The sequence below is a fragment of the Dendropsophus ebraccatus genome, chromosome 4, assembly GCF_027789765.1.
Source record: "Dendropsophus ebraccatus isolate aDenEbr1 chromosome 4, aDenEbr1.pat, whole genome shotgun sequence".
NCBI classification, from domain to species: Eukaryota; Metazoa; Chordata; class Amphibia; order Anura; family Hylidae; genus Dendropsophus; species Dendropsophus ebraccatus.
Window position 1 is genome coordinate 64,933,706 of NC_091457.1, and position 13,386 is coordinate 64,947,091.

The 13,386-nt window shown below is 41.8% G+C and overlaps 1 protein-coding gene across 1 annotated transcript in view; it reads right to left on the reverse strand.

The window, feature by feature from the left end:
• TSNAXIP1 (translin associated factor X interacting protein 1) overlaps positions 1-13,386 on the reverse strand; it is a 61,286-nt gene that overhangs the window by 18,438 nt on the left and 29,462 nt on the right. The window contains exons 6-10 of the mRNA XM_069965954.1: positions 12,622-12,818; positions 9,307-9,442; positions 4,626-4,795; positions 3,578-3,737; positions 2,533-2,663 (exon numbers count right to left, since the gene is read on the reverse strand). Coding sequence (XP_069822055.1) covers positions 2,533-2,663; positions 3,578-3,737; positions 4,626-4,795; positions 9,307-9,442; positions 12,622-12,818 — 794 coding nt within the window. The remainder of the gene's footprint in view (positions 1-2,532; positions 2,664-3,577; positions 3,738-4,625; positions 4,796-9,306; positions 9,443-12,621; positions 12,819-13,386) is intronic.

A 13,386-nucleotide genomic window follows, 5' to 3' on the forward strand; every position in this document is an offset into this window, starting at 1 on the left:
GATCCCGATGCCGGGTTTCTTTTTTAAACATCGCTTAGTTCCTGCACTCGGCGCCATTCTTTTGCTGTGCACTGGCACGACTCTATGCACTGAGGGCAGGCCTGTCTCCCCTTCCCCCCAAATGTGATGATATCCCTTCCCCTCTGAAGCCACGACACACATCTGGAGCCATGGTCACACTAGTGGGCGATGCACAGCAAATGAATGCCGCGGAGTGCAAGAACCGTGGAGCTTTTAAAAAAAAGGACAGCACCACCAGGATTCCTGCGCCTGTGCTGATCGGCTCATGTAAAAAAAAAAAAAGGGTGAGGTACCTGATGGTACACTTGCTTTAAGACATGATAACTTTATTAAATCAGGTCAATTTTGTCAGAGCAGAGAGACTATGTAACTCTCTGCCACATGATGCTGTCATGGCTAATTTATTATATAAATTTAGGTGGATGGATGGTTTTCTAGAAAAATATATTACAACTTATGGGCACTATATAACATGTGATAGAACGTTGATCCAGGGATTTATTTTGATTGCCATTTGGAGTCAGGAAGGAATTTTTCTGCCTGCCAAGCTGAGGCTTTTTGCCTTTCTCTGGATCAACACTTCAGGGTTTCTGTAGGTTGAACTTGATGTATTTTTCAACCTTATTAACTAGGCAAAATATGGCATGCCATCACATATCAATCCAACATGCAATATGAGTACATTAACCCCTTAAGGTCAAAGCCAATTTTCGTTTTTTGCGCTTTTGCTTTTTCCATTTTATGTTTAAAAGTCCATAGCGCTTGCATTTTTTTCACCTAGAGACTTATATGTGCGCTTATTTTTTGCGAAACCAATTGTACTTTGCAATGACAGGCATTATTTTTCCATAACATATGCTGCGAAATCGGCAAAAAATCATTTGCGCTGTCAAATTGAAAAAAAAAACGAATTTGTTTTGATTTCGGGGAGTTTTGCATTTACGCCGTTCGCCCTATGGTAAAACTGACTTGTTATGCATGTTCCTCAAGTTGTTACGATTACAACGATATATAACATGTATAACTTTTATATTATCTGATGGCCTGTAAAAAATTCAAACCATTGTTAACAAATATATGTTCCTTAAAATCGCCCTATTCCCAGGCTTATAGCGCTTTTATCCTTTGGTCTATGGGGCTTTGTGAGGTGTGAGGGGCTTTTGCGCCATGATGTGTTCTTTCTAACGGTACCTTGATTGCGCATATACGACTTTTTGATCACTTTTTATTACATTTTTTCTGGATTTGATGCGACCAAAAATGCGCAATTTTGCACTTTGGAATTTTTTTTTGCGCTGACGCCGTTTACCATGCAAGATCAGGAATGTGATTAATGAATAGTTCGGGCGATTACGTGCGCGGCGATACCAAATATGTTTATTTATTTGTTTATTTATTAATTTATATTTATAAAATGGGAAAAGGGAGGTGATTTGGACTTTTATTAGGGGAGGGAATTTTTTATTAATAAAAACACTTTTTTACTTTTTTTTTTTTTACATCAATTAGAAGTCCCCCTGGGGGGCTTGTATATAGACAGCACTGATCTCTCATAGAGATCAATGCTGGGTATATACACAGCAAAGATCGATGAGATCGGTCATAGATTGCTATGGCCTGCTGCAGGCCATAGCAATCTATTGCCGAGCCGGGATCAGCCTCATTGCGACGCTGAGTGCCGGCCCAGCCAGAAGAACGGATCTCCCCCACTAGACACCAGGGATGTAGTGCATGAAGCACTTCAATGCAGCTGTCAGGTTTGACAGCTGCATTGAAGTGCTTAATTAGCCGGCGCGGCATTGGGGCCCGCGCCGGCTAATAGAGGCACTGCCCGGCTGCACATGTCAGCCGGGACCCCGCTCTGAACACCCCCCGCGGCACCATGACGTACCAGGTACGTCATGGGTCCCTAAGGGGTTAAAGGGGTATTCCCATCTTAACTAATATAGTAACAGCGGTACATTGGCTATTTAAATTGTTGGAGGGCTATTGTTGGGGCTGCATAGAACATAGGAGCCATCCTATTCTTACCTAACCATGCTTCCTCAGGGTCCTCCTGCAGCACCTTTAGGTCCTCGCTGAACTCTCCCAACCCTACTTCTAAGACAAACTTGTTTCAGCAGTAACAGCCTGTTAAGCAAATCACCGGCCGTAGTGCTGTCCCGCTTCAGTCAGTGATTGCCCGAGATGAGTCTTCCTTGGAAGTTGCAGGTGACCCAAAGGTGCTGCAGGAGCACACTGGGGGAGTGTGATTAGGTAAGAATAGGATGTTTATTATGTTCTATGCAGCCCCAGCACTCTATGAAACATTTTAAATGTGCAGAGTACCCCTTGTAGGGTTTGTCATGTTAAATATTATTGCAGATACATTCCTTTAACAACATTGCCCCTTCTCCTTATACTGTACTTTTTTTGGTTGACTACTGGTCCGCTTTAGGTCATAAGATCCAAGAGAACATTTCCCAGTTATGTGTAATATGCCATATAGATATGTCTAACATAAATTCATACCATTCCTGGAAAGAAATCTTTTTCTTTAAGAACTTTTGTCCCCAGTTCTGTCAATAACACATCCACCAGCTGATCACTACTCTTTCCTTCCGATAACTCTGACCATCGCTGAAAGATTTCTGGAAAGATATCTGCAGAAAGGACATCAACTTTCCTTTACAAACTGTGTATGCATACAATATAAAGACACATGTATATACATTCTCAAGTTCATGCCTCCACAAGGCAGAGATGTTTCGGTGCCAAGAGGGGACCCCTACAGAATAGTAGGTAGGTGATTTATCCCAATGCTTTGACTAATTTTAATGTTGTCATGTAACTCAAACATATTCTAAATAATTTTTGCAGTGTCGCAGGTGGCATTATCCGGCCAAAGTAGGCCAATGTCATCAGGGAAACCATTGCCAAGAGGCAGTGTACTTAGTATGTAACTATGTGTAGACATGAGGTATGTGTCAAAGTAAAGTCAAACTGCCTCCAGCACCTTGCCTTCCTCCTACAGTGCATCTTGGTGCTGTTGCTACCCTAGGTGAGTGACACACACCCAGTCCTCCACACATGACTATTGTGGTGCTTTCAGCAGCATGTTACCTTTCTATTATAGCCAGAATTAATGTTTCTTAGCAACTTTGTACAGTAGCTCCTCTGTGTGATCATACCAGACAGGCTAGCCTTAGGTTCCCATGACCCTGTGACTTGTCCTTTCTTGGACCACTTTTGCTAGATACCAACCACTATATACCAGGAACATGCCACAAGGCCCAGTAAACTAGCCCTCTTGGCACTTGGATCCTTGCCATTTTTCCTGAAAACTTTTGACGTATCACAGAGATGTCAAATTTTCATCTCTAAACATATAATAAGAACCTCCAGAAACATGGAGATGTCATATTCCACCAATAAGATAGATTACAATATATTATGCACTATGCCATGTGCTACTGATAAAACTAATGGTCATGAAAAAACTTTACTTTGAAGTACACAGTAGACTTTTCATTTAACCATTAAAACGGGAAAAGGTTGATTCATAGGTTATACATACCTACACATTTCTCCCATACTGGCCTAGGGGTTCTACTTCTCTGAAGGTCATCCACCTCCCTGCAAAAAGAATCACGTTGCTGAACAACTTCTTGGTTGATCTCTAGAAGTGACTTGTGTTCCCTCTGTAACTGGGATAGGTCCTTCTGAAGAATTTCTATCTGCATCAATAAAGATGATGAAAATATAATTTAACTGGTATAAACTGCAGGGCATAGGTTCTCTATATATGGTACGTATACTATTTAATCAATTCTATCCCTTTTATACATTTTTATTTTATATTTAAACTATAGGTATGTAGTGTCAGTCTCTAAATTTCCCTATTTAACTTTTAAAAGGAGGCTTCCAATGACTTTCCAGAGTTACTCTACTTGGATTGTAAAAGCAGACAACCACTTTAATTAAAAAAAAAAAAAAAAAAAAAGCAATGTTCTACATTATACATGGACAAAAGCTCTGTGTAACGGTCAAACCACAATGGTCTCAATCCCAATATATTAAACATGCTGTCACTTCTACACAGTCATTGGAAACCCACCTAAACACTATCCACCAAAACAAACACATGGGAATATGTTTCCATTGTAAAAATCTTTAAATCTTTATTGTATGCAAATAAAAACATAACAATAATAGATGTAATTTGTGCTCAAAAGATAACCCAATAAAAAACAACCACCTCAACAGAACACATGGGATTTGAACTCAACACATAATAATTGCACTATGCCCAGATGCATAAATACTGAAAAACATATATAAATTCATAAAGGTGTAACAGAAGTAAACCTTACAATATCCGGTCCTGCACACCCCGATAAAAATAGTGTCAGCCCCTCAATAATTGGCCCTGCACCGTATCACATGTATGTAACCCCCATTGTTGGAATCTCGCATGAGTGTATATATTATACTTTAGTACAGTCTAACCCATATTGAACTGGAGAGATGGCGACCACCCCGACGTGCGTTTCGAGTTATGATGCTTCCTCTAGGGGGCACTAGAGGAAGCATCATGTTTTGGTGGTTATCATACATGGACTTGCCTTTTCAACACATGCAGCTAGATTTTTTTCCTGATTCTCAAAGTCTCTTCTGGGAACAACATCTCCATAATCGGCTTTTAATGTATTCAGTAAAACTTGCGTTTTTGTGAGATCACTGCGGGCCATTCGTAATGCCACCGCTAAGGTCACTGGGTCTTCCCCCTGCTCTTCTGCAATAAAGGAGTGTGACGAGAATTGAAAATAAAATATATACATTATTACACAGGGCTGACATTAGGTCAAGAGGCTTAAAGGGCCAGAGGGCTCGGTCACAGATTTTGAATTTGTGTTAACTTTATAATGGACTGCCTATCTGCCTACATATAGTTGAGGCATCAGTGAAACACGGCACTGGAGGCTAAAACATAACATAACCAGGAGAAAGAAGTGTACTGCCTTCAAGGGCCTGGCGATTAAGTGAGAAAAATTTTCCCATCTGCTATCACCTGCAAACCACCAGCATCTGCCATACCCTACTCCCCACCACCATTAAATGGGACCCATAAACTTTAATTCAAATTAAAGGAACAGGCTCTGATATAGCTCATTCTTCCCAAGTAAATTTATATGAGGCCCACACAAGCTGGCTCTCGTTACATTAAAGGAGAAGTCCGGCCAAAATTATTTTTTTATATGTTATTAATTATGGAAAGTTAGACACATTTCTAATATACACTAATTATGGGAAATGCACATAAAGTGCTATTTCCCTCAATTTAGTAGATCAGGCAGACTTCAGTTTTTCTAAAAACCAGTGACGTCACAAACTGAACCAGAGCAGTGCTGGGTGTAATTCCTATGAAGCGTCCATTAGGGGCGCAGTGTATGGAGAAATGACATTGTAAGAATAACTATCACAAGTGCCAGCAGCCCCATCCACGGCACATAGGATGGGGCTGCTGGCACTTGTGGTGCAGCTGCCCCCGTGCCAGCAGCCCCTTAGTGAACACCCCCACCACCTAAAGACCCCCAAACTACTCCTATCAGAAGTGCCATCAGCCCTGTCGCGCTTAGGACGGGGCTGGTGGCACATGTAATTGCGGCTTCCCCCTGTCTCCCCCCCCCCGGACAGCAGACCCCAGACCAGCCGCCGACCCCCCCTAAAACCCACAAACTTCACTATTCAGGAGTGCCAGCAGCCCCGTCCACGGCGCATAGGACGGGGCTGCTGACACTTGTATTGCGGCTCCCACCTCCGGCGCCATAGCAGACCTCAGACCAGCGGCCCCCCCTCTCCCCGCGCGACAAGCAGACATCAGACCAGTGATCCCCCCAGGACCCCATAGCTTACCCCTGCACACACCCCGATCTGCACAGAGAGGACATACACATCCTCCTGTGCTGCGGCGTCTCCCCGCTCTGTCTCTTCTCCCGTACAGCAGCAGCGGGAGAGGAGAGAAAGGCAGAGCGGGGAGATGCCGCAGCACAGGAGGATGTGTATGTCCTCTCTGTGCAGATCGGGGGGCACCCGGGGGAAGGATGTGTGCAGGGGTAAGCTATGGGGTCCCCGGGGGATCACTGGTCTGAGGTCTGCTTGTCGTGTGGGGAGAGAGGGGGGGGGGGGCGCTGGTCTGAGGTCTGCTATGGCGCCGGAGTTTGTGGGTTTTAGGGGGGGTGGGCGACTGGTCTGGGGTCTGCTGTCCAGGGGGGAAACAGGGGGAAGCCGCAATACATGTGCCACTAGCCCCATACTAAGCACCGTGGACGGGGCTGATGGCACTTCTGATAGGAGTAGTTTGGGGGTCTTTAGGTGGTGAGGGTGTTCACTGAGGGGCTGCTGGCACGGGGGCAGCTGCACCACAAGTGCCAGCAGCCCCATCCTATGTGCCGTGGATGGGGCTGCTGGCACTTGTGATAGTTATTCTTACAATGTCATTTCTCCATACACTGCACCCCTACTGGACGCTTCATAGGAATTACACCCAGCCCTGCTCTGGTTCGGTTCGTGACGTCACTGGTTTTTAGAAAAACTGAAGTCTGCCTGATCTACTAAATTTAGGGAAATAGCACTTTATGTGCATTTCCCATAATTAGTGTATATTAGAAATGTGTCTAACTTTCCATAATTAATAACATATAAAAAAAATAATTTTGGCCGGAGTTGTCCTTTAACATGACACATGTCACATGTAGGGATGCATCTGATATTACTCTCTGATGAACTGTGGCAGCAGGAGCTCCTGAAAGCTTATGGCTGCCTGTGTTTTGCATAGAAAGCAGCTTCTGTGGAGTAATATTTAATCGACAATTCCAATGCCCCCCCCCCCCACTCACACTCACCTACCTAACAGGAGGCAATATTTTCACTATACTGTGGATTGACTTACAGAAGTGAACACTATAGAGCTGTATGGTTATATGTGTTTGTCAGTGAGGTCTCAGTGTCAACATGGATGGGCTGGTGAGGCCCAGACATAGACCGTCTGATGGCATTGGTTACACAAGACTGTGGACTGACCAGCATTTACTCTATATTGTGGAAGCATTTACACCAGACCGAACATTAACTTTAACAGTATCACTTTAAATAAATGTACCAACGGCCGTCATTGCAATGATGACTGCCAAAGTATGTTACAGCCATTATTTGACACTCAAAATAACAGCCATTATTTTGAATATTAAATAACAGCCACTGAAAATCGTTATGTGAACATAGCCTATATAGTGGTACCTTGGTTCAAGAGTAACTTGGATTGAGAGAGTTTTGCAAGAAGAGCTCAGTTTTTCAAAATTGTGACTTTGTTTAAGAGCATTGCTTTGGTTTAAGAGCGCCCGATATTGGGTGGGAGAGCGAGTGGGGAAGGGCATGGTTTGCATAGCGTCGTCTACAGCCCTGTACTCTGACCCAGGAAGTCTTCCTCACTTTCTAAATCCTAGCAGATCTACTTCAGGCTGGGGCTTACATCAGGGGACAGGACTGTGGAGGTAATCTCTCCATAGCTGTAACTTCTTCCTCCTAGGACAGAGAATGCTGCATTTATGTGCCCACATCTGCCCTGCTCATTCCTTCATGTTCCCTGCAGTCTCTGTCAGCCCTTGTGTTTGCCATCCTCTTATTCCTGCTATAATCTGCCTGCACTTATACTCAGCTATACACACTGCTGCTATAATGTGCTTGCACTCACACTCAGCTATACACACTGTTGCTATAATGTGCCTGCACTCACACTCAGCTATACACACTGCTACTATAATGATTATAAAATGATTTTTGGAGTGTGAAACCAATGTCTACATTTCAATGATTTCTTATGGGAAAATTTGCTTTGGTTTAAGAGTGGAATTGGATTACAAGCACGGTCTCGGAACAAATTATGCTTGTAGTCCAAGGCACCACTGTATATGGATATAATATACTTTAACAGGATTTCCCATCTCATAAAATGATGGCATATCGCAATAATACGCCATCATTTTATGAGCAGTGGGAGGTCTAGCCTCTGGGATCCCTAACAATCCTAAGAATAATGGGGCCAATGCACCAAATACAGCACTGTGGCCTCCTCACTATTTTTCCACCATTAACCCCAGAATTTTGACAATCATAACGTAATGGCATATAACATTAGATGGTAATACCCGTTTAAAATATGGCTAGATTTGCAAATACACTGTCACTAATCTTGTGGTGATCTTGTTATTCAGTACAATATGGAACTGAACAGTTTAGCTAGTTGTTGTTGGAAACAATTCAACTGGTGCTAGAAATTGTAATTTACTTTCATTAAAAAAAATTCCAGTTTTCCTGTACTTATCAGCTCTTGTAAGTCCAGCAGGAAGTGGTGTTTTTTTTTCTCCACTCTGACAGTGTGCTTTCTGTAATTTCTAAATTAAAAATCTCAGGCACTTTCTGCCACTAGTTGATTTAAAAGAAGCATTTTTTTGGTGAACTACCCTTGTAGATGACTAACAAAATGACACTTCCCAGAATGCAAATCATTAGAACAAATAAAGGAACAGTAGAGAACAAGTCATTTTGTGTAGTTCAAATATTTAATGTGTCACTGTCGTTAAAATTTTTATTGCAGAAATCAATAGTCCAGGTGATTTTAAGAAACTTTGTAATTGGGTTTATTAACCGGAAAATGAATTTTTATTATGAAAAAGCAGTTTGAAGCTGCCCCCCCTGTCTTCATGGTTTTCCTATGGAGAGAGAAAGTAAAGGCAGCAAAAACAGGACAACAAAGAGTTAATTTACATTCATGTCGTGGGCTCTCACCTCTGACATCACCACTGAGCTATCTGACCACTAACTCCCCCCCCTCCCCCCCCCACCCCCACCCCCCTTAAGCAATCCTTTGTTCTCGGCTCTCAGCTGCTGGCTAATCTTCCTCCTTCCCCCTCCCCCCTCCCCTCTTCATAGACCAGACAGGATCCGACTGATGAAAGTGATGAAAAAACAGTCGAGATTTCCTGATTCTGAGGAGTGGACAGCAGAAAGGAGAGGAGGGGGGGACCTGGGAAAAGGCTTTTTACATGCAGATAATGGCAGATTTGGCTAATAAACCCAATTACAAAGTTTCTTAAAATCGCCTGGACTATTGAATTCTGCAAAAAAAAAATTTAACGACAGTGACTCTTTAATTTTTCACATGTGCAGAACAAAGGTAAATGAACAGTTCAAATGTTATTTAAAAATTCTATAACTTACTATGATCATGGATATTCTACAACTTACTATGATCTTGGGATAGCCTATGGTCTTCTTGTTGATGCTTCAGCTCATTTATATCAGAAATAAGAAGTTTACGAGCATCGCACTCATTTCTGTACATTAGGTAGGTTTTTTCCATCTCTTCCTGCAGTTTGGAGACCTGGGAGAGATAACATTATTTACACTGTTATATAAGGATAAAGAACAATTTCCAGTACAAATAACTTTTCACATGGTAATTCTATATCTGATAAAATATAGAGATTCCGCGTCATTTTAGAATAAAAGGGTTAGGCTGGGTTCAAACTACGTTTTTGCAATTAGTTTTTTTCATTCGTTTTTGCAAGAAACGGATGGAAAAATGTATGCATTTGTGTGCATCCGTTTTGATCTGTTTTTCCCTTGACTTCCACTATAAAAAAGAATGGACCAAAACGGATCAGTTTTTTGACGTACAAAAAACGCAGTCAACCACATTTTTGTGTCTGGTAAAAAAAATAAAAATGTTTTGATCCGTTTTTTTAAATAATGGAAGTCAATAGAAAAATGGATCAAAACGGATGCAAACAAATCCATATGTTTTGCAAAAAAGTAATGTAAACCCAGTCTATGTGGTAAAACCCCTTAAAGTGTCACTGTTGTTTAGTTTTGTTTTTTTTTTGTTTGCAGAAATCAATAGTCCAGGCAATTTTAAGAAACTTTGTAATTGGGTTTATTAGGCAAATATGCCATTATCTACATTCAAAAAGACTTTCCCCAGGTCCCCCTCCCTCCTCTTTCTCATTCACTGTTTTTTATCAGGAAATCTCAACTCTTTTACATCAGTCAAGCCCTGTGTACTCTATGGAGAGGGGAGGGGGGAGGAGGGAGATTAGTCGACAGCAGAGAGCAGAGAACAAAGGATTACACAGTGGGAGCTGTGTGAAGCTGGTATTCAGAGGTCAGAGAGGTCACTGCTGATGTCAGAGGAGATAGCCCTGTGATGTATCTGTAAATTAACTCTTTGTTGTCCTGTTTTGGTGCCTCATCTCCCTCAACCCCTCCCCTCTCCATAGACAATCATAAAGACAGAAGGGAGAGTTTCAAACTGCTTTTTCATGATAAAAATGCATTTTTCAGCTAATAAACCCAATTACAAAGTTTCTCAAAATCACCTGTACTATTGATTCTGGCAAAAAAATTTAAACGACAGTGACATTTTAAACTGTGCAGAGGCGCACCCTATAGACACAAAGAAAACGCCCAGTTGTCAATTTATTCATTTCCAGGAGGAGTAACAAAGGAACAGCACAATGTCCCAAGTAATGATGCTCATGAATTGATTTAATGGAGAACAATTATTACTAAAATAGACAAGAGAACTAACAGATCCCTAAGATCACCAACGTGACTGTGTCTCAATGCTACCAAAATAGCTCTCAAATTATTTATTCAATAATTAGCATTCTCAGGAGTCTATTCACATTTCCTCATGCCTGGAGCAAGAACCTAGGCAACAAAAGAGATAATAAAGACCTAAAACAAGTTTGGTTACGTCAGTAATAAGGTGATATCTTCAGGGATAAGATTTTTTCCACCCAAACACATTGTGTGTCCTGCAGTCGAATCCACCAATTTACAATGCAGGTTCAGGCCGTGTCCCTTTACACAGTTGAGAGTATACAGAGAATGGTGTGATCCAGGAAGTGAAAAAAAATAGCCCCTGTGGCAACTCACATTGTCTTCTGCTCCTTCTGCTATCCCCCCTTAGGAGACAAATCTTACATGCCTCTGTCTCACATTATGTGTGTTTGCTGATGATGCAGACAGGTGGCAGGACGTGATATCACAGGAGGCTTGGCTGGATTCCCCAATCTCCCGAGTGATTCACCATCTCTGACTGGCCAGAAGCAGGTGCTGCACTAATTTTACTGATTGTGTAGGTGGGGGACTGTGATGATCAGCTGAGAGAAAGCATTGCATTCTGGGAAATGCTAAACCAGGAAGGACAGTAACACAATACAGAGCAAAAAACCCCAAACAAATGGATTTTTGGTAGTTTCAAAACTGGGGTAGACAGGTAAGCAATGCTATATGCTTCTGCAGAAGTTTCATTTTTTTAACCTCTAACTGAAGTTCCCCTTTAACAGTTCAGGCTGTTGGAGGTGATGTTATGGTATAAAGCATATTTTCTTGGCACACCATCAGTCCTGTTGTGTCTCAGAGTGGGTGTGGCCCTAATGCTCTAGTACACCTGTTTAAGGTATTACAAGTGTATTTTTATGCTTTGGACTGAAAGTTGCCTTCTAATCAAAGTTGTGTGTCAGTATATCCTGGGGTGGGCAATACCACTCCTGGCCACCGTGTCAATGCACCTAGCACCCCTGGGTTACTGCACTGTGATACCTATGGTTGGAAGTTTGGGAATGAGGGATTATCTAGCTTTGTGGCTGATCAGGTTCATGTCTTCATAATAGCAGGTTTCCCTATGACAGAAGGACATTTTCAGCAGGGCAATGCACCAAGCCAAAGGATCTTATAGTTATATATTAGCATCTTTTCAATAAGAGAAGATAAGCTCTGCAGATCATATATCAACAATTATTGTGGCAAATGGGAGGGGCTTTACTGTACACATATCAAAAGTTTTTTTTATATAACAAGCACTGTCCACATCCCACAGTGCATAACAGCTCTACTCTTGACAGCAATAATAAGAGCTCGACATGGTTCCCATGCCTGTTTAATGCAGACATAGGAACCAGCCCACAGAACAGTCACCTGATCTAAACCCTCAGTTAGTGAAGCTCCAGGCTTTTTATACTGCCAAACAGCACTGTAACCAAAGCAAAAAGTACATTTAAAGTACATACATAAAAAAGACACAACTTGAGCTGTACGGTTTCTAGTCTTGGTAAACCCCTTTCAACACTTTATGCATTATTGCAGGGAAAAATGCTTAAAGAGACTCTGTCAGTAGGTTTCTGTCCTATCTAAGGGTAAACTAGTGACAGATAAGCTGAACAGAATGATGCATCACTTACATTATTCTGCGCAGCTGATCCAGAGATATCGTTCTGAATAACATGGATAATAAGTAATCCTCTCAATTATGTGCATGAGCCCAGTAGTCCTCAATATTCATGAGAAGCAATAAACTCCGCCCACCAACTGCTGATTAGCAATTACCTATCCATGCTGTATATAGGCAGTCAACTGTCAATCAGCAGCTGCGGGGGGAGGGGTGTGGCAAGAAAATGATGTAAGCAATACACCGATGTGTTCAGCATTTCTGTCACTAGTATATGCTGCCCTCATTTAAATTGGCATAAACAAAGTGACAGATTCCCTTCAAATTACCTGAGCCTGTAAAGTGATCTTCTCTTCTTTCAGTGTATCAATCATTTGTAAGAGGCTTAGTTTTTCCATATGAAGAGTTTTTACTTCATGTGTTTCTTTTTCATAAATTTCTTGAATCTTCTTGTCGCAACGTTCGGATATGGAAACAAGCATGGCCTTCAAGGGCTCCAGTGATCGGATCTGTTCTCTTTGGTGAGCTGTAAAACAATGAACATGTTAGAAGTTTATAAATGAAGAATCTAGTTATCACACTACGTGTGCACTGAGCAACAAACTCCTCATACTCTTAGAGATGGCACTTTAATTCATGATCCATCTGCCACAGCGGAGAAGCTTTGTGAATATTTTGCCCAGCTGTATAACCTCCATGCTTTGCCATGGGACACCACGGAGCAAACAAAATTATGTGACTCGTTCTTAGCTAAATGCCATCTCCCAAAATTGCCCTCTGATGCTCAAGATCATTTAAATGTGGAAGTGACAACTGAAGAACTGGGGGAAATTCTTAAGGCACTAACAACAAGCAAATCCCCAGGATCAGATCGGCTCACTTACCTATATTACCAGACTCACTCCCCACCTACTCAACTTATTTAATGCTTTCCTGACTAGCGTGTACAGTCATGGCCAAAAGTTTTGAGAATGACACAAATATTATATTTTCACATGATCTGCTGCCCTCTGGTTTTTATGTCTGTTTGTCAGATGTTTTTATCACATACAGAAATATAATTGCAATCATATTATGAGTACCAAAAGCTTATA